Below are 24,680 nucleotides of genomic sequence, written 5' to 3'. Positions count from 1 at the left end.
TACTAGTAACATCAAAGACCACTGTTCACAGATCACCGTAACACATATAATAATAATGAAAAAGCTTGAAATATTGAGAGAATTACCAAAATATGACAGAGACACGAACTGAGAAAATGCTGTTGGAAAAATGGCTCCAATAGAGTTGCTCAACACCAGGTTGCCACAAACCTTACATTTGGAAAACAAAAAACAAAAAAAAATCCCACAATACCTGCAAAGCGCAAATAAAATGAAACACAATAAAACAAGGTCTGCCTGTATTTTGGTTTGGAACCCAAACAGATTAAGACAGGTTTTGGTACCTAGAAGAGGGATGCTGCTCTAACAAATACCTAAGAATGTGTAAGTAGCTTTGGAACTGGGTTACGGAAAGAGGCTGGAAGAGTTTTGAGGTGTCTCCTAGAAATATGGGTATTAAAGACCATTCTGGTGAGGTCTCAGACATCAGAAATGAGGAACACATCATTGGAAACGGGAAGAAAGGCAATTCTTGTTGTAAAGTGGCAAAGAACTTCACTGCACTGTGTTCCAGTGTTCTGTGGAATGTAGAACGTGTGAGCAATGAAACTGGATGTTCAACATAGGAGATTTCCAAGCAAAGTATTGAAGGCACGGCTTGGGTCCTCCTTACTGATCAGAGCAAAATTCGAGAGGAGAGGGACTTCCCTGGTGGCGCAGTGGTTAAGAATCCGCCTGCCAGTGCAGGGGACACTGGTTTGAGCCCTGGTCCAGGAAGATCCCACATGCCGCAGAACAACTAAGCCCGTGTGCCACAACTCCTGAGCCCATGCGCCACAACTACTGAAGCCCACGCATCTAGAGCCCACGCTCAGCAACAAGAGAAGCCACCACAATGAGTAGCCCACGCACCGCAACGAAGAATAGCCCCCACTCGCCACAACTAGAGAAAGCCTGTGTGCAACAACGAAGACCCAACCCAGCCAAGTAAAAAAATATTCGAGAGGAGAGAGATGAATGAAAAAGGAATTGTTAACCCAAAAGGAACTAGAACTTGGAGGTTTGGTAAATTCTATCCATGTTGCAAAACACGAGAAAACTTGTTCTGAAGAGAACACTAAGGGTGAGGCTGAGCAACCATTTGATAAAGAGATCATGGGTGTGACTTGTAGATTTAATCAGCCATCTCAGCAGAAGCCAGGGATAGAAATGGGACTATACCAGCAGAAACACAGCCAGCTGGGACTAAAGGGGATAGAAAAACCAGACAAATGAAGGAAGGCTGTTGGACTTCTTAGATCCTATAGGGCCAGACAATAGAGCTTATGTGCCGTGCTTCAAGAAAGGGAAGAATGACTCTGAAGTCGACTCAGAGATCTTGAGGCTGCCTCCTCAGTTTCAAAGGGTGGGGACATCACCTTGGTTTCAACAGGCCAGACAGCCTCCAGCCACAGCTTGGAGGCAGAGTTGCCCAGCAGAGCTTGGCAGCAGGATGGCTGCACGAGCAGGTCTGGAAGGTGGGACACAAAGCCAGAGAGGTTTATCCTCACCTGAAGATCTCATGGAGCTTGCTTTGCTAGGTTTTGGGATTGCTTGGGATCCATCACCCCTTCCTTCTTTCCTATTTCTCCTTTTTGGAGTGAGAATGTCTATCTTATGCTGCCCCACAATCGAATTTTGGAAGCACATCACCTATCTGGTGTCACAGGTTCACAGCTGGACATGAATTTTGCCTCAGGATGAATGATACTTCAAGTCTCACCCATATCTCATTTATGTGATATTTAGGTGAGACTTTGAACTTGACTTTAGAGTTGATGCTGCAATAAGTTAAGACTTTGGGGGTTGTTGGGAGGGAGTGGATATATTTTTGCATGTGAAAACATGAATTTGGGGGGCCAGGGACTGAAATGCTATGGACTGAATTGTATCCCACCAAAATTCATATGTTGAAGTGCTAACTTCCAATGAGACTGTATTTGGAGATAGGGTTTTTCAGAGTAAATTAAGGCTACATGAGGTCATAAGGCTGGATTCCTAATCGGACAGGACTGGTGGTTTTACAAAAGGAAGAGAGCAAGCGTTTTTTTTTCTCTCCTTCCATGCTCAGGCACCAAGAAAAGGCCATATGAGGACACAGTAAGAAGGCAGCCATCTGCAAGCCAGGAAGAGAGCCCTCATCAGAGACCAAGGCCAACACCTTGATCTTGGACTTCCAGCCTCCAAAACTGTGAGAAATTAATTTCTGTTGTTTGAGTCACCCAAGCTATGGCACTTTGCTATGGCAACCCATGCAGACTAAGATAAAAACGTACCAAAAAGTAAGTAAACAGAGTCTCAGGAACCTGTGAGACTACAGATCTAACATTTGTTAGAAGGGGTGGGGGTGGAGGCTGAAGATGTATTCAAAGAAATGGTGGCTGAGAATCCCCCAAATCTGGCAAAAGACACACACCTACAGCCTCAAGAAGCACAGAAAGCAGGATAAACTGAAAGAAATGCACACTAAGACATCACAGTCGAACTTGTAACCACTAAAAACACAGTACTCAAAATGTTTGCAAAAATAATCTTCAAAGTTTCAGTGAAAAAAAAACAAATATAAAGATATCACCTGCCTCTATTTAAGAGTAAAATGATGAAAGGTGTTTCTAGTGTTTTCAAGTTGTTTACCACCTAATATGCCGCGTCAGTTCAGGTCTACAGGTCAATTAAACGATGGTATGAAAAAGCCTAGGGTACAAACTACATACAACTGAGGCAAATTTTTATAAATATGCACATTCTCAGGTAACTCACCTTAAAACAGACTGAAAGCATCAGAGGTCCCTTCTGTAATCTCCCTTTCTAGGCTGTCAGCCTTGACCCTTGGAGTTGTGATTCTTAGTAGGTAACTTCTCAATGAACATTGTCTAAAAGACCAAAAGTGCAGAAGTGGACTTGCCAGGCCAATATTCCTTGGCTTCAAGATGGAAATTTTGTGACTAACTAACAAGCCTGACTGATATTTTTCCTGGTTCTTGGTACTCATTTGAGTAGTTATCTCAATCAACATTTGAGTTCATCCCCCAGCTCTTTTTGTCTATACTTTCTATCCACCTCCTAAGTGCTCTGGTATTTAAGACCAAGGACAACGTCCCTTCCACCACCACTCTCAACCCCGTACAGGTTCATTGTGAATTGCCAACCTCTTATTTCCACCCTTGCAATTTGCCTAAAAGGACCATTTATCCCTTCAAAACTTCATCTCCTTAGCATTATGAGACCACCTACCCCAGCCAAGATGGCTTCTTTCCATCATGGCACACCCTATTTCTCTCGCAAGGATTTGGTAGCTTACATACACATTAGGGTGTTGGAAATAATTTCCCTCTCTCCCCAGGGAAATACACAACTTCCTCTGTTACTTAAAAAAATGTAAAACCCTTCTTTCACACTCTAAATAAGCTATGTCCCATATCAACAATGACTTCTCAATTAGATCTTTTTTTTGTAACACAGTCTTAAATTCCTTTGTAGCCCTCACAGCATGTATAGTAATTGTTCAATAAATATGTTCTGAACATACTACATGTACAGGACCTTTAACCAGTATGAATTCTCTTTTGCTGGCCAAAGGCTGAATGCTCACTAAAGGCTTTTCCATATTCCTTGGTTTTCCCTCCAGAATGAGTTTTCTGATGTTGAGAAAGGGATGAACTCTGGCTGAAAGCTTTTCCACATTCCTTACACTTATAAGGTTTTTCTCCAGTGTGAGTTTTCTGATGCTTTGTAAGAGATGAGCTCTGGCTGAAAGCTTTTCCACAATCCTTACACTTGTAAGGTTTCTCTCCAGTGTGTGTTCTCTGATGACGAATAAGGGCTGAGCGGTCACTGAAGGCTTTGGCACAATCATTGCATTTGTAGGGTTTCTCCCCAGTGTGAGTTCTCTGGTGTTGAGTCAGGGCTGAACAGTAGCCAAAGGCTTTCCCACATTCATTACACTCATAAGGCCTCTCCCCAGTATGAGTTCTCTGGTGCTGAATAAGGCCTGAACGATCACTAAAAGCTTTCCTACATTCATTACACTTATAGGGTTTTTCTCCAGTGTGAATGACCTGATGCTGGGTAAGGAATGTGCTTTGGCTGAAGGCCTTTCCACATTCATTACACTCATAAGGTTTCTCTCCAGTATGAATTCGCTGATGTTGAGTGAGGTATGAACTCTGATTAAAGGCCTTCCCACACGCATTGCATTCATAGGGTTTCTCCCCAGTATGGATTATATGATGCCGAATAAGGGCTGAGCGGTGACTGAAGGCTTTCCCACATTCGTGACATTTGTAAGGTTTCTCTCCCGTATGAATTCTCTGGTGTAGAGTAAGGTGTATGCTCTGACTAAAGGCTTTACCACATTCATTACATTCGTAGGGTTTTTCTCCTGTGTGAATTCTCTGATGTAAGACAAAAGCTGAGTAGTAACTAAAGGCCTTTTCACACTCATTACACTTCCAAGGCTTCTTTTCTGCACAAATTTTCTCATGTTTCATTAGATCTGAATTTTGTTTCAAGTTCTTTTTAAATGAATCACAATTGTGTCGTCGCTCTCCTTGCTGCTGAACAAGGAATGTCCTCCGACTAAAATTTCTTCCAAATCCATCACACTGGTAACTTCTCTCCCCAGAAGGTTTCTTCTGAGGGACAACCTCTTGTATTAAATGTTTCTCATGGTTTTCCTGCTGACTCTCTAAAGAATCCTCACATTCACTGGAACTTTCCTTTGGAAATCTCTCTATTAACACCCCAGTGTTAACAGGGGCTAATTCTTCTTCAGAAATGTCCTGCTCTGGAGTTAGCTCCTTGCATTCCAGTCCTGTATCCCAGTGTGAAAGAAACAAAAATACAATGTATCATTTCCTACACTGAGAGAAAAATAATTGCTGTGGTAGGAAAATAATGAAACAAACAAAAAATGCTTACAGGGGACAGAGGAACTTGTAAGTTCTCAAAAATAGCCCTGCAACCTTGAGAGAGCATGAGAAAAGAAAGATGACAGGGCAAAGAAGTGCTCAACATTCCTGTATCCAGCAGGGGAGGAAATGAGAAAGAATAACAGAACAAGACTAAACAGAGGTGATGGGGGAAATAGCAGATAAGAAACAGGGTCTGGTGGAGACTGGACTGGGATCAGAAAATGATGGACTCCCATGGATTGCCCACTGTCACCACCTCACCAGAGCATCATGCCCTGAGAATGTCCATCAATAGCTGATCTTACCACCAATCTTTTCTTGTTCCAATATGTCCCAATCACTGCTGGCAGACTAACCTTTTAAAAGCATACCTCTTACACAAAAATCTCTGTTGGTTCCACTGTCTCAAGGTGAGACACAAATCCTAGCAGCTAGCATTCAAGGTAGTTCAGATCTACAAATTCAATTAGTAATTAAAAAGCAAATGATCATCTCTGATCGCGCCACACCGAACAAATTGGAAACAGCAAAACAGAACCAACCTTTACAAAAAAATAAGTAGTGTGTGGGGCGGGGAAGGTCAAATCCCCACATGCTCAGATTGGTCCCCAACCTGTCAGGACACCTGTCCCCAAATTCCAGGCTTCTTAGGAAGAGTTTGGGGGAAAAACCTGCACTGTTAGAAATTTTTAAATATTCTAGGCTTAAATGGTCATTACTATCCATTCCAACCATGACTCTACATGAAATAAATCAATACGATATAACTTTCTCAATGACGTATCATAATCAAGGAAGTGGCTAGGATTGTAAGGATAAATAGGTAGAAACAGCTTAAAGGCAAGTGGACTTTTAGCTAAGGGAGTGGAAGAACTGAAGCCCCAAACATTTGCAGAAAACACATGGTTAGCGGAGGATAGTCAGAGACTTGCCTGTCTCGTGTTAAGGGTTCAAGTTGAACAGAGAAGATAAAATGACTAGGCAGGTAGGTCTTGAAGGCAGGTAGAGGAATAGAGAACTGGCAGAGTAAACAACTCACTGTGGGAAATCTGGCAGTATTATGCTGCCTAATTAGACAAGGATAAGAAATTATAATTAAAAGCTAAAGAAAGTATAATTAGCTGGTGGTCTATTGCAGTATCCAGTTTGATAAAAGTGATAGGCTCAAATCCATGACATCTTTCAAAAGAAAAGTTAGCAGGACTTAATCATTAGCTATCATTTGCTTAGCACATAGCCACGTACTGTTCTAAGCATTCCCTTGGATTATTTCATTTGATCCTCACAACAACCCTATGAGTTAAGTGCTATCATTACCCACATTTTACAGTTGGGGAATTTGAGTCACAGAAAGAATAATCAATCTGTTAAAGCTCACAGAGCTAGTAAGTAGTTCAGATTGGCTTTGAACCCAGGAAGAGTGGTTCCAAAGTCTGCACTCTTAACCACTATGCTATGCTACCTCCACTTAGAGAAGAAGGCAAGGGACGACTCAGAGATCAATTTATAGTCATTGTTCTGAGACAAAAAGTCATGTTATCCTGCAGAGATAAAATAACATATATGAAAAAACCTGGGGCTTCCCTGGTGGCGCAGTGGTTGGGAGTCCGCCTGCCGATGCAGGGGACGCGGGTTCGTGCCCCGGTCCGGGAGGATCCCACATGCCGCGGAGCGGCTGGGCCCGTGAGCCATGGCCGCTGAGCCTGCGCGTCCGGAGCCTGTGCTCCGCAACGGGAGAGGCTACAACAGTGAGAGGCCCACGTAACGCAAAAAAAATAAATATAAATAAATAAATAAATAAATAAAATAAAAAACCTGGTTTAGAGTCTTGCACCCAAACAAATTATTAACAAACATTAAAATGTTGACTTCATTTCACCTTATTTGGGAAAAAGAATTGGTTTGAAAGGGTGGAAAGTACTGACTTTCTAAAAAATAAAATTATGGCTCTATAACAGGTCAGCATACACAGAGCTGGAGTATGGCCCAGGAGAAAGGCACTTCACTTCAAGCTTTCCATGGGTCTAGTGAAATCTGGAAAGGCTCCTCCACAAGCATTGCAAAGATGCTTTTCCCACTGACCATCTGGGTTTTACGTTCACTGTTTCCAAAAATCACTCACCTGGACTAGTTGCTTTTGAGACTTCTCTCTCCAGCTCCTCCCCACACTCTAACTGAGAGATTACATCAGGCTTGGAAATTGGAAGCCCTGTTTGTGGGGAAAGAAAAAGGAGTCTGGTAAAGAGCTCAGTGTTAGCTCCTTGGTCGTTAGAAAAGACAGTCAGTATAAGAGAGAGAAAGGTCGGTTCTGGATTTCTCCCTCAACAGTGCTCAGAAGAAGGTAGGAAGATTGACATGGGGTCTATTTGAGTTCAGAATAATTGAATCACTTGTTTTTACCTCTCCCTATTAAAAGAATAAGCACCCTTCTCTTAAGAGGTGTTTTTATTAGAACTTTGTCTCAACATCCTTGGTCAGGGAGTAGGGAAGAAGGACGCTACCGCCTAGGCAATTACAATATAAAGGTGTCCACTTCTGACTCCAGAAGGTTTAAACTTATATCCAGAAACAAAAAGAAGAAATTGCCTGCATCAGACTTTACAAAGGGATTAAGAATCTTTGAATCTAAGAACGTCAGAGCTCCTAGGAACTGAGGAAGCAAAGGTACCACACTGGGTAAATTCCCACACTGGGTGGGGGCCGGGGTGATGCTTACCCAGCAAGACCAGATTCCTATGCTTCTCAGGCACATCTCCTTGAGGAGTGTTCAGCTGCCCCCACTGGGTGAGAGCCTCAGCCATATCCCTGATCATCGACTCCTGAAAAACCGAACACATCAAGTGCTCACCAAGGGACATCCTTCCAGAAGCCTCTGGGAAGGACTCAAATAGACGGCATAAGAGGAGAAAGACAGGAAGGACATGAAGGTTAGACAAAACGACCTCTACCATCCCTTCCAATACTAAGATTCTCTGGTGTATCTGGAGTCACAGACTCGCTCCTTACCTCCACGCATCAGAATCGCATGTAACCTGCAAGTGGGAAAGAACACCTGCAGGGTAAAATCTGAAGGTACCAAGTTACTAGTTTACGTGGTGAAAAGTTAAATTATAGAACTACAGAAATCCTTACTATTTAGATATGGGAAAGTGGAGAAAATATAATTATGAATTAAGTATTTTCTTTATGGTATGTTTTTAAAATACAAGAGATTCAAGAAATATGAATTATTTTTCTCTCTTGTGTTCCTTTGAGAATAAAATCAGTCCAATATATTTTCTAAAAATTAAGGTGTTTGCTACACATGCCACAGTATATAGATTTGTAAAACAGTATTTCAAGGGCTTCCCTGGTGGCGCAGTGGTTGAGCGTCTGCCTGCCAATGCAGGGGACACGGGTTCGTGGCCCGGTCCGGGAAGATCCCACATGCCGCGGAGCGGCTGGGCCCGTGAGCCATGGCCGCTGAACCTGCGCGTCCAGAGCCTGTGCTCCTCAGCGGGAGAGGCCACAGCAGTGAGAGGCCCGCGTACCGCAAAAACAAACAAACAAACCAGATTTCAAGCCCAAATTATCAGAGTTCCGAAAGTGTTCTTGCCATTTCTCCCCAGTCAGTCTGACCACTCTCCCCCCACCTCCACCATCTCCTCTCTACCCCATCATACACTGCTTCTCCTGCATTCTCTGTGCTCCAGCTGCCGGCTGCCCTTTGGCTGCCTGAAATGTACGTCATACTCCCTCCCTTCTGCCCCTTTACACATACTGCTTTCTGTCCCTGAATGTTCCCCCCTTTCCCCATCCTTTCAGCTATTTAAATCCTACTCACACTTCGGATCTCAGCTCAGGGGTTACCTCCTCAGGGAAGCCTTCCCTGATTCTCTGGGTGGTAGCACCATGTTCCTTCCCTCCTCTTGGATTACGCACACAGCAAGGGGACTTTGTGATTAACGTCTGTCTGTCCCATTAGAAGCTAACCTCGAAGAGAGCAGAGGCCAGGTTTAATTTTTCCCAGAGAAGCAACCCTAGTCTTTGGCACAGAGCAGGAACACGGTGAATATTTGTCAAAGAATTAAAAGAAGGTGAAACACTTGAACAAGAATTAATAGAAACAAGAATTAAGTTTAAATGGGGTGTTCTATAAAAGTGTGCCTGGGAACAGAGGTGGGACGGGAACAGAAGTGTTTCAAACATTGAAAACATTACAGGAGTGTTTACTTTACCTTACCTTGACCTAGATGACAGGCACAAAGTTTAGACCGTCTACTAAAATGTAGGGAGAGTGCGCAGGGTGGGTAATGCTCCTTTGAATCTAGAGCTGAATCTGTTTACTGCTGATAAAACAAATGTCTAATAATTTTTCTAACTCTATTAAAAATTTTTTCTATACAACTTCAATGTAATGGAGTCACATTGAAACAGACCAGTCCCTGGGATGCTAGCAAATGAACGAGTCATGGCTTTCTTTGAAACACCGCTTTTGCCATAGCCCCTGAATATATATGTATATACACATATACATGTTATATGTATACACACACACGTATATATGTGTACATATCCTCCAAAACCAACTGGTAAAATAATTCACATAATGACACAAAGTTAAGAGAACTTACTTTGAAAATCCCTTGCTCAAAATAATTTAAATCTTCTTCTAACACTTGAACTATGAAATAACTTCCCTTCTTATTTAAGTTACGGTCCCTTAAGGCCACATGCCTCAGGACTGCTCAACACAAGCCATGTAATTTGTACAGTCTCTTTTCTTTACAAACAACGCAGCAGTAACAGACTACCTAGCAGTTCCTTTCAGACTTTAGCTCTGAGAAAACCTCAGCAATCAAACTCATTTAAGGAGCTGCTGCTCAGCGTGAGTATGCGGGGGGCTTGAGGGCACAGGTAGACCAATCACACTGTGCTTGAGGGCACAGGTAGACCAATCACACTGTGCTTGAGGGCACAGGTAGACCAATCACACTGTGCTTGAGGGCACAGGTAGACCACATCTACTGTCCAGCAGATGCTACCGACTCTCTCTCCTCTTCCCTCTGAAAGAGATCTACCAATTCAGACCAGAATCAGTACTGGTGTTTCTTCCTAGCGTTTTGCATGCACTGTTAGCACCTGGATGCTGTGAGGCAGGTCTGAGCTTGACAGGCAGTCCCGATGCCTTTACCACGGGGTCTGCCATTCTCCCAGTATCCTAGACCAGATCCTACAGAAGTATCTTGACTAATCTTCTCTCTCCAATCATTCACGGCATGTTTCGTCTTGCTGGGCCTCTAAAAACTTTCATGGGGCCTCCTCTGCCTTTGGAATAAGATCCTGTGTGGATTTTTCCTGAGGTCTGGCTACAACACGCCTCCACTTCCCTCATCACACTCCAGCTCAGTCCACAGTGACACACATTCTCCCTGAAGACCTCTGACTCTCTCATCACTTGGAGACTTTTCTCAAAGCTGTTCTCTCTCTTGGAATATTCCTATATTCTATTTTCCAACTACCTACTCTCTCTTGTCTTCCAAAATGCAGCTTTCATCCCAGCATTTTACCCCCAAATACTCTAGGGGATGGAAAACCTCTTCTAAGGCCTTTTATGACTTGTCTGTACTAGTAATTTCTCTATTAAAAAAATATATATATATATATTTCTTCTTGCTGTTTAACTATTTTATTTATCTGTATCTTATTTCCTCAGTAAACTTCACAAGGCAGAGGCAACTGGCTTTTATTCCTTTGCATCTCGCCAGGAGGCCAATTACAGCACTGAAGAGCTTGTAAGTGTGCATCTAGCACTAAGTGGATAGAGAAGTGATGCCAGGAGGGAAAGTTCTGTCCATGTGAGGAGCATTTACTATCAGGTTCACTGCTCATTATTTTATTAGGATGAAGCCAGCGGTCTAGGGACCACGGCTGAGCAAGTCCATAACAATGCTAGAAACCATATTCATGTTCTGAGAACAGAAAAAAAAGAAGAAATTTAAACCCACCTGGTATGCAGGGGTCAGCAGCACAGAGGTCAGGCCATTTTCTTTTGGGTTTCCAGCATGGGGAAGGTCTGAATTCTCAGAAAGTGACCCTAGAAGTGGAAATGGGAGCCCCAGTGATTACTCTTGCTTGCAGTACACTCACAGAAACTGCCACACACAACTACTTGTCACCTGAGAAGAGTCAACACAGGGAACCAAGGGACAATCCCACAACATCTCTTATACAAGACAGCCATGACCATGGCTGCCTCAGGTTCCTCCTATGCTCCTCTACCCTTAAACTCCAGTAGAACTCTGCTACGAGATCCTGGACACTTAAATACATATTTCCATTTCTCATCTGCTGAGTATCGTCAAAATAATCTCAAAGTCTCGGTGTGTCAATCCGTGCCTCAATGAGTCACTCCTGCTCTATTCCAGGCTCACAGGATGAAAGACTAGTTAAATTCTTTTTGAACATTGGCTTTTCATATACAAAACTGGCTTTCTCAGAAGAGCAATGGGCCTGTGGGGAAAAAAATCCAAGTACTCTAAATAAATCTTGTGACTTCTCGAATCCTCACTTTCCCCATCTGCCAAATGGGTCTATTTGATAGTCTCCTTCCTCCATAACCGCCTTACGAGGTTCCTGTGAGAACAAAAGAAAGTCATTATCAAAAGCCAAATTGTCAGATATGGTGATTTGGTGGGGGGGGGTGGCAAAGGAGGTATACATCATCCTAAAGACCAGCAGGACAATGTAGGTAGCGGGCTCCCCTTAAACCCCAACATGAGACCAGCTGGTAGGAATGGGCTCTCTCCCAGAGAAGATGTGATGCTTGTCCTTCCAGAGCTTGCCCCAGCCAGAGGGCAGCCTTTCTCATTTTTTCTCTCCAGCAGGCGGCATCCTTCTGAAATTCTCACCTCTGTCCTTAGGCTCCATGGCGACTTCCTCCCCGCCGGCGCAAGTGACGACCGTGGGAAAATGGCGCGACGAACGCACTAGGGGCCGGGGGTCCACAGCTCTAGTCCACCCCGAGGCCCGGGAACACGCGCGCGACCCTACAGCTGGGCAGCCCGGTGTCCTCCACCCGGAGGCCCTCCACCGCCCTCCTTCCGGCCACTCAGACTCCGAAGGACACGCGCTCAGCCCTCTTGGAGCCCAAGCTCGACCTCGCGAACAACGCTGTGGAGGCCCGGCTCGCGACAAAGGTATCTAGAAACCGGCCGGGCCGAGTCGCGCCAGCCCGAACTCGCTAATGAACTACAACTCCCAGAATCCTCCGCAGCGCGCGGCGGCGCGTCACCGGAGGACGCTTCCCAGAGGACCCCGCGGGACCACCTTTGCCCCCGGCCCTGCATCTCTGCGATGGCGCGCGGCTGTGCCGGGTGTTTAGGAGCGCTCGGCCTCTCGGAGAGCTCTTTCCTGGACGCTCCAGGGGCCGCCCCTTCCTCAGTGTGTACTCTGGGCTCCAACCCCGGAGGACGTGTTCGGCCGCGCCAAACCCCGCCTCGAGAGGGAAATTCACTCCCAGCCAACTGTAACTGGCAGAGGGCGGCGCCCCGCTACCCACCCAGGATTCCTCCCTGGCTGCTCTGCTCCCTCGGAGGGAAGGCGCCCGCGTTCCAAGGATGTTCACCCCACCACGTCGCTTCCCCTGTACTGCGCCTCCACGACCCACTGTCGGGGGGCAGAGATTACCTCAAGTAACCAGGGATGTTTATTCCATGCAACACCTCGAAATACTGAAAAGCAGAATCTCAGTCCCGGAAAGCACCTCAGTCCGGTCCCCAAGAAGCTATTAGTTAATAGTTGATACCGCTGACCTTAAGGTGCCTGGAACATGAAAGTCTTTCAAACTCCCAAGGAGCTCTAGGAAACGTCAGCTGGGAGTGGGGTTATCTTCAGGCTGGTGCATGTTCTCACCTTCCTTCCCACAATAAAGTGGCCAATTTTCTATCCAGCTCAAGTTCCCAAGAATGAAAATCAAAGTACCTAACTGTCCCTGCTTGGGTATAAACCACAACGTCTGTTTGTCCTTTCTCTAATAGAATCCCCAACTTTTAGCTAGGCTTAAGGCTGCCTGGAGTAAAAATGACATTCCTCATCATCCCTGCCTCTTGCCGGGGGGGATGAGAGCAAAGTGATTCTTTTTTTTTTTTGCAGTACGCGGGCGTCTCAGTGTTGTGGCCTCTCCTGTTGCAGAGCACAGGCTCCGGATGCGCAGGCTCAGCAGCCATGGCTCACGGGCCCAGCCGCTCGGCGGCATGTGGGATCTTCCCGGACCGGGGCACGAACCCGTGTCCCCTGCATCGGCAGGCGGACTCTCAACCACTGCGCCACCAGGGAAGCCCCCTCACTGTTTTATATTTACAGTTTTGGAGTGTCCATTGCCAGCACCCATTCATGCTTTGCCATTCTAATAGAGCTTCCTCCTCCCTCCAGAATCATAATAAATGGATTCTAATATCCTGCTCAGAAAGAGATAAAATACATGATCACATGAAGTATCTTTTAACTTTCCCTAACTAGCAACCTTGGATACGTCCTCCTCCATATCCTCATTGGGTTGTTAGAGGTTCATCAAGTAACATCTTTTCCCCACTTGAGTTTTTTTTTTTTTTTTGCGGTACGCGGGCCTCTCACTGTTGTGGCCTCTCCCGTTGCGGAGCAACAGGCTCCGGACGCGCAGGCTCAGTGGCCATGGCTCACGGGCCCAGCCGCTCCGCGGCATGTGGGATCCTCCCACACCGGGGCACGAACCCGTGTCCCCTGCATCGGCAGGCGGACTCTCAACCACTGCGCCACCAGGGAAGCCCCCCACTTGAGTTTTGATCGAACTCGGAACAAAGGAGGCAGGCACATAGAGATCAGAACAGCTGTTTTGAGAGCTGTTGAAAAATGTGTCTGAGGGACAGTGACAACAGGTTTCCCCAGCCTGGACCCCACCCAGATATTTGTCCTACTGGAAGCGGAAGACTGCTTTCTGCAGGTACACAGTGCTTGCCACGTGGCCAGGAGCAGGCATCCCTCTAACGTCTCCAATGATATAAGTAATCCCTTACCTTTTACCTCTAACAGCCCCTGATGATTTTGCAAAACTGTGCTATACAATACAATAGCAGTTGCCCAGAGTGGCTACTGAGCTCCTGAAATGGGGCTAGTCCGAATTTGAGATGTGTTGTAAGAATAAAGTACTTGAAGACTTAGTTTTTAAAAAATGTAGTATCTATCTCAATGCTTTTTATATTGACTCTATTTTGAAGTTTTTAAAATATTTGAATGAAATTCAAATATTGATTGAAATGAAATATTAAAATTAGCTTTTGCTGTTTCATTTTAATATTTAAAATATGCCATTATATTCCTGTTGGGCAGCACTGATCTAAAATTCCTGGACTCGGGTATAGGGCTTAGAGTCTCTTCAAGTTGATTTCATATTTAACGGTCCTGGAGGGGAAAGGTACTGCAGTTTTCCAGGGCCAGATTTGGGTTCTTGTCTCTCACATTGGTGCCATATGATCTTCACACTTCTACTATCAGTATAAGCTGATACATACATTTCCCCTGTACATTCAGGCTCTTGTTAATGCATAGTCAAGGAAGACTCTCACCAGGATCCCCATCACCTCAACATGGGTACTTCAACTACTTTCTGCCTTTTTACCGCAGAAGTCCCACCTCGATAAGACAGATCACTTAGGAACTTGACATCCACAGCCAGCTTTCTCTTGGACTTACTAAGGAATCATGATTCTGGCTTTATCAGTATGTTATCTAGGGACTTCCCCGGTGGTCCAGTGGCTAAGATTTTGCGCTCCCAATGCAGGGGGCCTGGGTTCAATCTCTGGTCGGGACACTAGATCCCACACGCATGCCGCAACTGAGAGTTTGCATGTCGCAACAAAGATCCCGTGTGCCGCAACGAAGACCCGGTGCAGCCAAAATTAAAAAAAAAAAAAAAGTTATCTACTGACCGGCACCCAGTAGCCTTGCTCCCCAGCTCCTCCTCACCTCTGTCTTATTTATGTGAGACTTGAGGGTTAATTTATTCTTAGAAGCACAGGCCTGGGGGTGAGATAAATTTCTGGGATTAGTAGTCCCACCAATTCTCTGTCCCAGGCTTCAGTGCACCGGTTTTCTCTATTTACCATATTGTCTTCATCTCAAAGTTCCCTAGCATTGCTTATCCTTTTCTTTAAAGTGTTGATTCATGGTGTGCTTCTATTAATTTTTGTGCTAAGTGTTTAATTCTCTTAAACTTAGATAGGGCTTATTTAAGCATCAGAGAGATTATTTCATTTTTTTGAAATCCCTTTTAAAGTATTTTGACTTGTATCTTAAAGAATGTTGGCATAGGGACTTCCCTGGTGGTCCAGTGGGTAAGACTCTGTGCTCCCAATGCAGGGGCCCAGGTTCGATCCTTGGTCAGGGAACGAGATCCCAAGTGCTGCAGCCAAAAAAAAAAAAAAAGATAGATTAAAAAAAAGAATGCTGGCATACTTCCAGTTTGTCCAATTTCTGATTCGAAGATTTCACCCTACTAATGGCCATTCAGTGAAGCTAAAACCTCAAAATTTAAGACCTCCACTACTCCATACCTTATCGAGAGGTAAAATGGCCCTTTCCTCAGAATTTTTAGGAGATGGAACAGTACCTTTTAAAAATGCTCTGCAGATCACCAAATTTTAGAAAGGAACAAAGGGAGAACTGCTGACTTTATGTCCCCACTCTGTTTCGATTACCACTTTACTCAAAAGTCCATTCTAGTCTCATCTTGCTGACAATGGCAGAGTATCTTAGGGGAATACCCGACATTCAATTTACTTTTAACTAGGCAATAAATTAAAGATTCAGAACTCTCAGAGACAGTCATCAGCCAAAAGTCTGTCAGTAGTTTCTTTTATTTTGTACTTGACATTATTAAATAATGATATCATCCACTTCAGTAGATTCTGCACTCTGTTTTTCCTCAAGTTACTTTGAGAGTCCACATGTGAAAAGTCTTCCTGCCGCTTATCTGCTTTAAGAAAGGTGGATCAATAGGGTTGTGGGTAGATTAGGGAAGGGTCTGTTTGGAATTCCAGCTTCTTGAATCAGACTTTTACTCCCAGGGAGAAATGCACGTTGGTCCACTGGGATTCATGCAGGGCGAGGTAAGTTCCAGACAGCCTTTCAGAATCAAGTCCTCTTCTGGGCTTCACCTTAAGCAAATAGAAAGGGAATGCAGAGCCTAGAGTCAAAGCTGCCTGGTGCCTGACTGTCAATAAAATAAAAATATAGGACTGGGTCCAGGGAATAGCAGGGCTTTGGGAGTCGAGATTTCAAGTTTAGCAATGTGGGATCACCTCATGCCAGACCTTAAATATTCAGAGACGTTTTCATTAAACAGGGAGCTATTTTAGGTCTTGAGTAAGGCAATGATGGGCAGGAAGGGATCATTTGGAAAGACCGGCCTAACAGTAATATGAAAAATGTAACTTGTGACAGAGGCTGTTTATATTAACCAAATGTTGAGGTGCCTGTTGACTTTCCTAGTATCTTGGTGCTGGGATCTGGTTTATGAGATATAAACAGAAGTGATGGCCCTGAAAAATATCCCAGCATACCCCCCAGCTTTCTCTTCCATGATGACCTTGGAGGCAACATGTTCTAAATGATGAAGATGAAGGAAGACAGACTCATATCTGAGTTTATGTGAGAAATGAATCTTTATTTGGGGTTCACTTATTGCCCCATAGCTTAACATCTCTCTCCTCAATAATGAAGAGGAAAGAATTCGAATCAAGGAGTGTCTACTGCAGTAATGGGAGCCTGAGATGATAAAGGTACAGGCTAGACTGTGAAATTCAGAGAAAGGATGTGAATCTAAGAGGTGTTTTAAATAGAACTTGGTAAGTCAAAGAGTCATTAAATCAGATAACTATTTATTGAGCACCTATTATTTGCAAGGCACTGTGTGAGATACAAAGACATATAAGTCACAACCCCGAGTGCTTACAACCTGGTTGAGGAAATAATACATGTACATAAATTATAAAACAAACCTTATAGCATTATGGTAAAGAGAACAGACTTTGAAGGGAGACCTGTATTCAAGACCTGGCTTCACCTTTTACTAGCTGTCATATTGGGCAAGTTATTTAACTCCTCTAAACTTCAGTTTGCTCATCTGTAATATGTGGGTAGTAACAGTACCTACTTCAGAGGGTTAGTGAGAGAAGAAAATAATCTACTCCTTGCAAAACTCTCAGCTGAGTGCTTGCCCCATAATAAGCGCTCAATAAGTGCTAGCTACTAGTAGTAGTATTAAGAGATCTAGAAGCTGGGACACAACAGAACAAGGTCAGTGCCCAAAAAGTCTCCAAGAGAGAGGGACTAACGGCTATAAAGAACTGTTCTGGAAACAACAGTATTGCTCTGACATTAGTGTGCCTTCCCCTCCTTCTGTGGCCTCCAGTTATTTAAAGTGTAGTGATACCTGGGGCCTAGGACGAGAGGTGTGTCTGAGGATGGCCTCCTAACGTTTGTCCCTATCGTCTGACAAACCTCTGCAAAATGTTGACTCTAAAGAGTTACATCCTAATTTCTGGCATCCCACAACAGCTCTATAACACAGTGGGTAGAGAATGTTCCTTCAAACACTGTGGTAACAGAGGCAGGTAAGGAGAGTAGTAGCCAGAATAGGTGCAATGACTGGGAGATGGATTTAAGTTGGGGAAGACCTATCTTGAGTTTGCATGGAGGTCCTTTAACTAAAGCTTTTGCTCAACTCAGTCTATTCCCTGTTTGGCATAACGCCTTTGATGTTGAATAACTGATGATTTGGAACTGAAAACCTTCCCACACACGCTGCATTCAAAGGGCTTCTCTCCTGTATGAACCCTCTGGTGTCGCGTAAGCCGGCACCTCTGGCTAAAGGCTTTTCCACATTCGCTGCATTCATATGGCTTGTCTCCGGTGTGAATCTTCTGATGTTGAGTAAGGGAGGAGCGGTCAAAGAAAGCTTTCCCGCACTCGCTGCACTGATAGCGAGGCTCTCCAGCGTGGGCTTTCTGATGTCTATTCAGTGATGAGACACCATAGAAGGCTTTCCCACACTCGTTACATTCATACGGCTTCCTGCCCGTATGGATTAGCTGATGTCGAGTAAGAATACTTTTCTGGCTAAAGGCTTTCCCACACTGATTACATTCATAAGGACTTTCTCCAGTATGAATTCTCTGGTGTCGAGTAAGAGACGAGCGGTCAAAGAAGGCTTTTCCACACTCATTGCATTTAAAGGGCTTCTCTCCAGTATGAATTCGCTGATGTACAGTTAGGGATGAACGGTCGAAAAAGGCTTTCCCACAGGCATTGCACTCGTAGGGGCTCTCCCCAGTGTGCGACATCAGATGTCTACTGAGGCTGCTCCTGTGACTGAAGGCTTTCCCGCACTCAGGACAGTCATAGGGCTTCTCTCCAGTGTGAGTCCTCTGATGGCGAATAAGGGAGGAGTGGTCAAAAAAGGTCTTCCCACAGTCACTGCATTCCTGGTCTCTCTCTTTAGTGAGAATTTTCTTGGGAGGGGTTGCCCCATGCTGCAACCTTTCCTCCTGAGAAAGGGATTTCTTGCAGGCCTCCACTGCAGGGCTTTCCTTCTCTGTTCCCAACCCACCATCCACTACATGAACTTCAAATTTAGGAGATGAAGGACCTTTCATTCCAAGCTTTTCCCTCAATGTTCTTTCTGATTTTTCTTCTTCTGAAGCACCTTGAATCTCAGGCTTAGTCTCCCAGTCTGGAATGGACAGAAAACACAGATGCATGTTTCTTTCTTGGGCTAGGAAATGTTACAGCAGAGAGGAGAGATGCTATGATAAATCTGAAAAGTCATGTACAGTCACCGCATTGCTTGCTCCCAGAAAGTGTTACACTCTAGGGAGAAACCAAGACTTGGGACTGAAACGGGGAATAGAACTGATAGTGGAAATCTCAGAAAACAGGAGAATTTCCATTGGGAGCATGGCTAGGTTAATTAGGAGAGCTGGCTAAGTGGAGGGGATGGTGAGGAATAGGAATATCAAAGTGTGAATGGGTAATGTGACAGGTCTGAGAAAGTAAACATTTGGTGAATAATAGTGCACAGAACTTTAAGGTGTAGAGAAAAAGAAAAAAAAAAGCACTGGTGGGGGACACAGAATAAATAATAAAGGACAAGATTTGAATTTGAGAAAAAGGTGATACCCAATACTCCCTCCCACATACACCTAAATAACAACCACAAAACAAAACAAAACTCTGCCCTGCCCAGTTCATACTCAATTACCTTGAGAGACATTCTCTGCACATTCTTTCCCCTCAGATCCATGAAGCTCCACTATCCAAGGCTCATCCCCTCTCTTCAACTGAAAAATCACATCAGGTCCAGGAACTGGAAGTCCTGCTCATGGAGAAAGAAACAAGCCAGGTGGTCACGTGTGATTAAATACACAATGATTCCAAAGCTAATCCCAACCTCTACGTCTTTCAGAGAGCAAATGCAAAAGGCAGAAAGTGCACACCAGGAATACAGAGTATGAAGTCATATAAGGAATTCAGGAAACTCTGAATGGAGGTCAAGACTGAGGTTCTAAAAAGGAACAAATAGCATTTGGTCAGAGAGTTGATAGACTCCATTTGAATTAATGTGTTTATTCTTCCCCACGAAGTGAATGGGATGATCCTAGCTTTAGCACTGGTAGGATGGGGGGAAAAGTCCTTAACTCAGAGAAGATGAGAATGAAGAAAGGTCACAGTGAATAAGAATGTGTAATGTGGGGGCTTCTCTGGTGGCGCAGTGGTTAAGAATCTGCCTGCCAATGCAGAAGACACAGGTTCGAGCCTTGGTCTGGGAAGATCCCACATGCCGCGGAGCAACTAAGCCCATGCGCCACAACTACTGAGCCTGCGCTCTAGAGCATTCGAGCCACAGCTGCTGAAGCCCGCACACCTAGAGCCCATGCTCCGCAACAAAGAGAAACCACCGCAATGAGAAGCCCGCGCACCACAACAAAGAGTAGCCCCCGCTCGCTGCAACTAGAGAAAGCCCATGTGCAGCAATGAAGACCCCACGCAGCCAAAAATAAATACATTTATTTTTTTAAAAAAGAATATGTAATGCGTATTATATAGGTGCCCATTTTTGTTTGTTTATTTACCCTTTACTATTGTGATTTTATTTAAACAAGTGGATCATGTTCATTGTAGGAAATCTAGAGGCATGTACAAGTAATAAGAAAAATCACCTTTCGTACTTTGTATTCATTTCTTTCTTTCTATTCACTTTGATACTGAAAGATACCTATAGATACATTTTGTTAAAAACTGGATAATGACAATTATATCTCAATTTTTGAAAACAATAAAAAGCTACTGGAGAGTGATTTTGGAAAATAACTAAGACTACCCCAACTAAAATCATTCCTATTTGATTTATTTTGACATCTACAAGTAGATAATTTCTAAATCCATAACGACTCACTATATATAATATATGTCACTCCAGGCACTTTTACACTGAAAACATCATTTTGGACAGAAGACTCTCAATTAAAAAAACAAACAAACAAGGAAAAACCCCCAATAACTGGATAATGAAATAATGTTAAATTTTAAACTTGATTTTTTCACATAATAAAAAATTTAAAATATTACTTTAATTAGCACAGCTCTACCTCACCATTTTAATGGCTACATGGCATTACATTGTATGGAATAACATCATTTATTTAATTAATCTCTTGCTGACAGACATTCCAGACTGTTTTCAATGTCTTGCTAAAACAAACAATGGTATGATGAATATCTGTGTACACCACAGGCTGCTAATCTTATTATTTCCTTAGGACAAATTTCTAGAAGTGAATCTGTCCATCTTTGGTTACATTTAAAAAACAAATCCCCTCCTAGAAATAGTCTTGAGGTCTAAACTTCCCCTGCATTGGGACCCCTGACTTGGGCAAGAGAGGTACTTTCTTCTTGGGCCCAAGGATCATCGATCTGGTTGTATGCTGACTCTCTGCTGAGAACGGCCACATTCATCACCTGTCCATGGCTTCCTGTCTCTGTCCTTAGATTTCTATTTTTCCTACCAAAGTGACAAAGGCTCAGCAGTCTCCCTTAATGCTCCCTAAACATTCTCTTCTGTTTCCAGATTTGTCCTGTTTAAGCTACTCCAGGGTGTTGTGCTTGCTTTTTTGACCTGCCTTGAATGAAATCTGCGATGTGACTCCTTTTACTGCCTCCTGCTGCTGATTTTAAGTCTATTCTAAATCTGTACACACTCAGCCTCTTATTCTGGAAGCTCCTGAGAGGTTCTCCTTACAGGAGCCCAACTTTACTCTCACGAATACCTCACGTCAGCAGTAGCTCTTAATTTTCCTTTTGTCACACGAGTCTCTATCATTGCAAAGTGCCTTCTGCAGGCATCTCTCTAAGATGTCCTTAAGACAAATATTCAAAATCAAACACATTTCTGGTGACCTACTCTGAGCTACAACCTACTAATCTCACCCCTACATGCCCTCTTTTTTTTTTTGGCATGTGCGTGTGGCATGCAAGATCTTAGGTCCTGACCAGGGATCAAACCCACACACCCTGCAGTGGAAGCACAGAGTCTTAACCACTGGACTGCTAGGGAAGTCCCCCTCTTTTTTTTTTTTTTAATTGAAGAATAGCTGATTTACAATGTTGTGTTAATTTCTGCTGTACAGCCAAGTGACTCAGCTATACATATATATATATATCTATACACACACACACACACACACACACACACATATATATTCTTTTTCATCAACAGATTCTTTTCCATTATGGTTTATCGCAGGACATTAAATATTGTTCCCTGTGCTAAAGAGTAGGACCCTGTTGTCCATCTGCCCCTTTTTTTTTTAAATGGAAACACTTCTTTCCCCCTCCTCTGTTTCTCTGAGGAGAAATTTTCCCTCAACGAGAATGCCCCTTGCACTCCCCCTTAGTACTCTGGATGGAGCTGAGTAAGTTACTGCTGAGCTGAGGGAAGACCCGGGCGTAGGTAACTCGGCCTCTTCTGCTGGCCCCAACCCTCTGGAGAGCAGTTCCCTGCAGCAGGCTCTCACATGCCCTGCTCCTCCTGGCCCTGGCCCTGGCCCTCCGTGTTGCAGGGCCAGGCTTCTCAGCAAGGGCCCCTTGGTTGTCCAGTCTGCTTACAGCTCAGGGAGCAAGCCTGTCCCGGGCTGGGGCTCAGGATTAAGAAACCCACTCTTGCTGTACACCTAAGCCACATCCCTCTGCTCTTCGATCTTGTCTCTCAGGGGTTCTGACTTGGATGGGAGGAGAGGAGGTGTCCATTTATTAGCCTCTCGAGCCCACATCCACACAGTACAGAGTCTACTCCTGGTGGGAAACTCTCCTTACCCAACGAGACAATGCTCTTATAGTTCTCCAGCATCACCTCCTTGTAGAGGTCCCTCTGAGTAGGGACCAGACACCTCCACTCTTCATCTGTGAAAACCACCGCCACGTCCTCGAATGTCACTGGGTCCTGGAAACACAATTACGTTCTCCTTATTCATAACCCTTCTCTTTACATGGCCAGACAAAACTATCATAATGATGACAGCCTGGAGGATGCAGAGGGAGTGGAAAGAAAATGGTTCTGACAAAGTAAGGCTTTGAAGCATTTGGGGAAAGTGCTATACTCCCCCGAGGCATGAAGTTCTTGGTCACAACCCCACACTCCCTTCCTAGCCGAGCCTCTGAATATCAGGGGCTCTTTTTTCAGACTTACAGAAAATGTGCAAGAATAGAACAAAGAATTCCCATGTACCCTTCACCCAGCTTCCCCAAATTAACATTTTCCACACTGGCTTTATCTTTCTGTGTCTCTCAGTACACGCACATTCACCTATCTTCTTCCTGAACTTCTTTAGAGTAACTTGCAAACATGATGTCTCTTTACTCATAAATGTTTCAATGTGTATTTTGTAAGAACAAGGATATCCTCTTGTATAATCACAGCATGATTGTAAAAATCAGGATAGCAGTGATATTATATAATTATCTAATCTACAACCTTAGTCAAATTTCACCAATTGTCTGTGTGTGTGTGTGTGTGTGTGTGTTTTAAAAAATCCTTCAAATAATGGTGTAGATTAGATCATCTTTAAGATCTCTCTCATTTCACTCTGCTGTTCTGTGATTCTGTAAGGTTGCATCTTTACCCCCAATCCTGAAACCCAGATGAGTCTCCACAGTGTCTGCAGAAGCTCTAAGCCAGAGCATGGAATTCAAGACTCTGCCCTTGGGCAGGAAGGGGGTAAATCACATGTCTCTACCCACACAAAACTCTCTTCAGGACTCTTTCAACTTCACTGAGGTGCTTTACAGTATGTGTCACGTTCTCCGCCTAACCCAACAACTCCCTGGGATATGGGGACCTACTTTCAGTCCATACATAGTGGATGTACTAAAGGGAAGTCAGAACTAGAAACAGCCCGCTGTTCCCCAAACCTTCCAATCAGACCCGTACCATTGGTTTTTGGGCAAAATTGCTTAGGGTGAAGGCCACAGGGGCTGCGTGCCTGGTGACAGGCTAGTGGGCACATGTTCAAGGCAAGGAAGCATCACTGAAAGATATCACAAATCAAATGGGAAGGACACACTCCCTAAGGAGTCCTTCCTCCACCTGGTTGGGTTTGATCAAAGAAGCTCCAAGATAGAGAAAGAAACGTGGTTACATTCTGGAGCCTGATAGAGTATTTCAGAAACACAAAAGTCCAACTCACCTGGAATCTGGTAGTCGGAGACACAGCAGCCATTCCCTCCCGAGTGCTCTCCTTGCAGAGAAGAGCCGAGTCCTAATGAGGCAGAGGTGTGGGATGAGAAAGAGGGTAGAAGAGCAGTCTTGTTTTGTAGTTTTGTGACCCATGAAGCAAGAAATCTCCACACACCAGTGAGTTATGTACTCACCTTCATTCTCAATACCCTACAAAAAGGGAAGGCAAAGTAAAGCAAGGCCAAGAGCAAGCCCACCCCATCCCAGAACTAGAGCGAAAGGCCATGGATATTGCTATGCAGAACACGATGTGGTGCTTGTTTTACCATAATCTTAGAGGCAAAGTTCTGTTCCTGGCAGTCAAGAACATATTAAGGCTCATACCGTCTTTACAAATTCACATTCAACATTGCTCAGAATGATTACTGGACAAAAAGCATAAGAAATTTTATGAATGGCTATATGGACAAGTTCTGTCAGGGAAATACCCATAGCCTCTTCAAAGGAAAAATGCCCCATTCACAGCAATACCCGATGCTAAAGGAGCAGCCCTTGGGCAGCCACAGTTTGTCCCGCGTGATCCTGCCTCTCACTCCTGGAGCCACACTGATTAGGCCACAGGTGGGCAATGCACAGGCTGACCAGTGGACGGACGTATGGTCTGGCTTGAAAAGATGACATCCATCCTCAGGATCGTGAACTAAGAAATGCTGGGACAACGAGGGGGTGATGAGCTGAAAGGATACCATGAGGGACAGAAGTAGCCACGAGGGTCAAGGAGCCAAAGGTACCAGGAAGCAGAACCCATGAGCACGTGGGAGGCACGAGGTAGAGAATAGGCCGTAACAGACTAAACACAGGCGGGCACATTGGTGGTGAAGCACTGAAGCGAAGACCCAAGAATTCCTGGCCTTGAAGGCCCTAATTCACCTAGCACCACCCCAGACAGCAATTTGCATGCAGACCAGCCTTATTGATTCTCAGATTTCCATAAGACTGTAACCCTCTCAGGCTTTGTGTGA

General features: G+C 44.4%; 1 protein-coding gene across 1 annotated transcript in view; it reads right to left on the bottom strand.

Moving 5' to 3' along the window:
• Positions 1–896: 896 nt before the first annotated feature.
• Positions 897–24,680, bottom strand: part of ZNF2 (zinc finger protein 2) — a 30,909-nt gene continuing 7,125 nt past the window's right edge. Inside the window, exons 3-12 of the mRNA XM_032652266.1 lie at positions 23,853–23,868; positions 23,669–23,740; positions 22,299–22,425; positions 19,189–19,302; positions 17,660–18,660; positions 11,804–12,095; positions 10,901–10,989; positions 7,630–7,732; positions 7,036–7,122; positions 897–4,813 (exon numbers count right to left, since the gene is read on the bottom strand). Coding sequence (XP_032508157.1) covers positions 3,546–4,813; positions 7,036–7,122; positions 7,630–7,732; positions 10,901–10,989; positions 11,804–12,095; positions 17,660–18,660; positions 19,189–19,302; positions 22,299–22,425; positions 23,669–23,740; positions 23,853–23,868 — 3,169 coding nt within the window. The 3' untranslated portion in view covers positions 897–3,545. The remainder of the gene's footprint in view (positions 4,814–7,035; positions 7,123–7,629; positions 7,733–10,900; positions 10,990–11,803; positions 12,096–17,659; positions 18,661–19,188; positions 19,303–22,298; positions 22,426–23,668; positions 23,741–23,852; positions 23,869–24,680) is intronic.

Source organism: Phocoena sinus, chromosome 13, assembly GCF_008692025.1.
Source record: "Phocoena sinus isolate mPhoSin1 chromosome 13, mPhoSin1.pri, whole genome shotgun sequence".
Classification (NCBI taxonomy): Eukaryota; Metazoa; Chordata; class Mammalia; order Artiodactyla; family Phocoenidae; genus Phocoena; species Phocoena sinus.
The sequence above is the reverse complement of the archived record's forward strand: the minus strand, read 5'-3'. Positions and strand labels throughout refer to the sequence as shown.